General features: G+C 30.4%; 1 protein-coding gene across 1 annotated transcript; it reads right to left on the bottom strand.

Annotated features, from left to right (window-relative positions):
* Positions 1-190: 190 nt before the first annotated feature.
* Positions 191-2,067, bottom strand: LOC111785309 (NHP2-like protein 1). The gene is made up of 5 exons (XM_023665716.1): positions 1,980-2,067; positions 1,775-1,895; positions 1,537-1,640; positions 559-690; positions 191-468 (listed from the first exon to the last, which is right to left on the bottom strand). The coding sequence occupies exons 1-5, from the start codon at positions 1,980-1,982 to the stop codon at positions 442-444; spliced, it is 387 nt and encodes a 128-aa protein (XP_023521484.1). The 5' UTR covers positions 1,983-2,067; the 3' UTR covers positions 191-441.
* Between the last annotated feature and the right edge of the window lie 1,563 nt (positions 2,068-3,630).

The raw sequence follows: 3,630 nt of genomic DNA, 5'->3' as shown, positions 1-3,630 counted from the left end.
CATTAAGAACCTCCCAAACATACCATATCTTCCATGGTTTAATAATTGCTAATCATTATGTAATTGAGCAGAGACATTGTAGCCTTAAGCGATCTAGGACTCCTTTTTCCATGGCATGTGAAAGGTCAATAATTGACCCTTCTTTTCACATCTATTATATTATCAATAATGGTGCAAAAATGCAAAGAGATGCTGATGAACAAGCCATGCTTCATTAATCAAATAGAGGCAAACTCACAGGGATAAACATTAGCTTAAACTGTCATTAAAATTGTACGAGTGCTTTGTCTCATTCTTAATGGCAAAAAAGAAGCTCAATATATATAGGTTAATACCAAGGCAGTTTCCCCTAATTGCACAACAACTTCAGTCAAAGCCTCCGGAGCAGCGACCATGACGATCAAAGAAGCCCATCATACCGAACGCCATATAGAACACGCTTCAAATCAACAGCTTCTCAATGGCATCCTGCATTTAAGAAGGAAATACAGTGTATTATCAAGGGGAAATAGATACTTGAGAAAGATGATACCTCACGAAAGATGAGGTAGTAATTACCTTCAGTTGCTGTATCTGAGATTTCAATTGGCTTCCCTCGTTTGTTGTTACAGAGCATGCAATTACAGGTCTAGTGACACCACATGCTCGGCCAAGAGCTTGCTTTGAAGGGACAAATACATAAGGCACATTCTGCAAGTTTGGGTATAAAACCATTATATCATAGAGCAATAAGCACAATTTTTCATCTTGGAACATAAGATTCTATGATATTGAAGTCAGGAAAGGAAATCATCCCTACTATTTGGTTCTTATAAGGACTGTATATGATCAAATATCTGCAAATATAACATGACAGTAAAAGGCATTTTCCCTCGAGATCTTTTACAAACAAACCATAATTGAATAATTATCAGCATGAGCCCAAAGATAACTGTTATGGGCGTATTAGAGCGATGTTAGCACCCCCTTACCCCTAAACAAAAAGGTTTTTCTAGGGCCCTCTTATCTCTTCCTTCTCCGAGCTTGGGTTATGGAAGAAGCCCCTCACGTAAATTGTTTTGAATGGGTTAATCAATCATTTGTCTATTGGCATGGACATAGCACACAAAACCTCGATCCTCAAAAGGAGCGAAGCAACTTTACAGAGTGGGAGAGGTGAAGGAGCGAAGTAATGAGACCGATAGGGAGAGGAGTGAGAGGAGTACTCTTCGTAGCTAGCTCGCAGGTCTAACTCTATCCAAAAAGAGACTCCATAACAAGGCAAAAGGATAAATTCATCTTTTACATCGTAGAATCCAGAAAGAACGATGAAACAAAAAATAGAGAGCTGTTAACTATTGCGTCTGTATAAACGCCAAATTCTTGCATTGTTTACACTAAGGTTTCACTAGTTAAGAAACAGTACAATAAATAGCAGGGGAGATATGGGGATACTTCAATACGTTCATTCACCCATTCGTCAAAATCTCTATACTAACAAGTAACAACAGAAAACCATGACTATCAACCGAAAGTTCAAACAACAGATAGTTTTACCTTATCTTCAGCCAACAATGGAAGATGGAGAAGAATCTCAAGCGGCTCAGTATCAGCAGCCATCACTACAAACTCCGAAATTCCTCTATTCAGCGTCTTAGTGGCTGAAAATCCATCAAAAGAAAACCATTAACCAACGGAAAACAAATAACACCATACAAAATCCTCACCGAATACTTCTTACGAAGCCAGAACGTTGATCAAACGAAACACACTAACTTTAAACAAATCACGCTACCTTCATTCGCGCCCTTCTTGAGCTGCTTGTAGTTAGCAGCCTGCTGAACAAGATCAAGAATAGTAATTGTGAGCTGCGCATCGGCCAAAGGATAGGCTTTGGGATTCACTGCTTCTCCTGTCTGCAAAAACACAACCACCATAAAAATCCATGCAAACGAATGAAACAAGGATCAACGTAAGTTCATCAAACAAAGATACAGTACCATTTTAGATCCAAGAAGAAAGGTAGGGTTTTAACACAACGACAGCAGAATTCGAGGGAAACAAAATTAGGGTTTAAGAGCTACCGGTAAATTCTTGACGATATATGTATGGAAGATATAGAGAAGACTCAAGGTCACTGGGCCGAGACCCTTGGACACTGACGTCTAAATTGGACCCAAGCCCAATATATCTAACAAGGCCGGCCCAGTTTAGATCTTGGGCTTGGACCATATAATTGTACTTTTGGATCCACTCAGCCCATTAGTGGACCATATAATTCTAAATTTTAAAATACTACATTTTTACATTTCTAAATTTTAAAAATACAAATGTACCAAATAAAAATTAAATAAAAATGGCTAAATAAATAAAAATACTTTTTAAATTTGTATTTTATTTCAAAAATATCCTTTAATTTTTATTTATTTTTTAACAATACCATTAAATTTCAAGGAAAAAAAAAGAATAATAAAAATGGGCTAAATTAATAAAAATACTTCTAAATTTATATTTTATTCCAAAAATACCCTTTAATTTTTATTTATTTTTTAACAATACCACTAAATTTCCTGAAGAAAAAAAAACCAATAATGCATTTACTTTCCTACAATTTTTAACATTAAATAAAAATAATTCTAAATTTGTATTTTATTTCAAAAATACTTTTTAATTTTTATTTATTTTTTAACAATACCACTCAATTTCGAGGAAAAAAAAACCTTCCTACAATTTTAAAAATTAAATAAAATTTGGCTAAATTAATAAAAAATACTTCTAAATTTATATTTTATTTCAAAAATACCCTTTAATTAATTATTTATTTTTTTAACAATACCACTAAATTTCGAGGAAAAAAANTTTTTTAACAATACCACTAAATTTCGAGGAAAAAGAAACAAATAATACATTTACCTTCCTACAATTTTAAAAATTAAATAAAAATTGGCTAAATTAATAAAAAATACTTCTAAATTTGTATTTTATTTCAAAAATACCCTTTAATTATTTTTTTTTTTTAACAATACCACTAAATTTCGAGGAAAAAGAAACAAATAATACATTTACCTTCCTACAATTTTAAAAATTAAATAAAAATTGGCTAAATTAATAAAAAATACTTCTAAATTTGTATTTTATTTCAAAAATACCCTTTAACTTTTATTTATTTTTTAACCATACCACTAAATTTTTAATACAAATACCTTCCTACGATTTTAAAAATTAAACAAAAAATTGGCTAAATTAATAAAAAAATACTTCTAAATTTATATTTTATTTCAAAAATACCTTTTAATTTTTTATTTATTTTTTAACAATACCACTAAATTTCGAGGAAAAAAAAAACAAATAATACAATTACCTTCCTACAATTTTAAAAATTAAATAAAAATTGACTAAATTAATAAAAAATACTTCTAAATTTGTGTTTTATTTCAAAAATACTCTTTAATTTTTATTTATTTTTTAACAATACCACTAAATTTTGAGGAAAAAAACCAATAATATATTTACCTTCCTACAATTTTAAAAATTAAATAAAAATTGGCTTAAAAGAACCCATTTTAAAATTTAAAAAAAAAAATAAAAATGGTAAAAATATAATATTTTGAAACCCAAAAATCAACTAAAAATTAAATTAACTGTAAAATG

The sequence above is a fragment of the Cucurbita pepo genome, unplaced genomic scaffold (assembly GCF_002806865.2).
Source record: "Cucurbita pepo subsp. pepo cultivar mu-cu-16 unplaced genomic scaffold, ASM280686v2 Cp4.1_scaffold000446, whole genome shotgun sequence".
NCBI classification, from domain to species: domain Eukaryota; kingdom Viridiplantae; phylum Streptophyta; class Magnoliopsida; order Cucurbitales; family Cucurbitaceae; genus Cucurbita; species Cucurbita pepo.
Note: the sequence above shows the minus strand (reverse complement) of the source record. Positions and strands in the feature narration are given on the sequence as shown.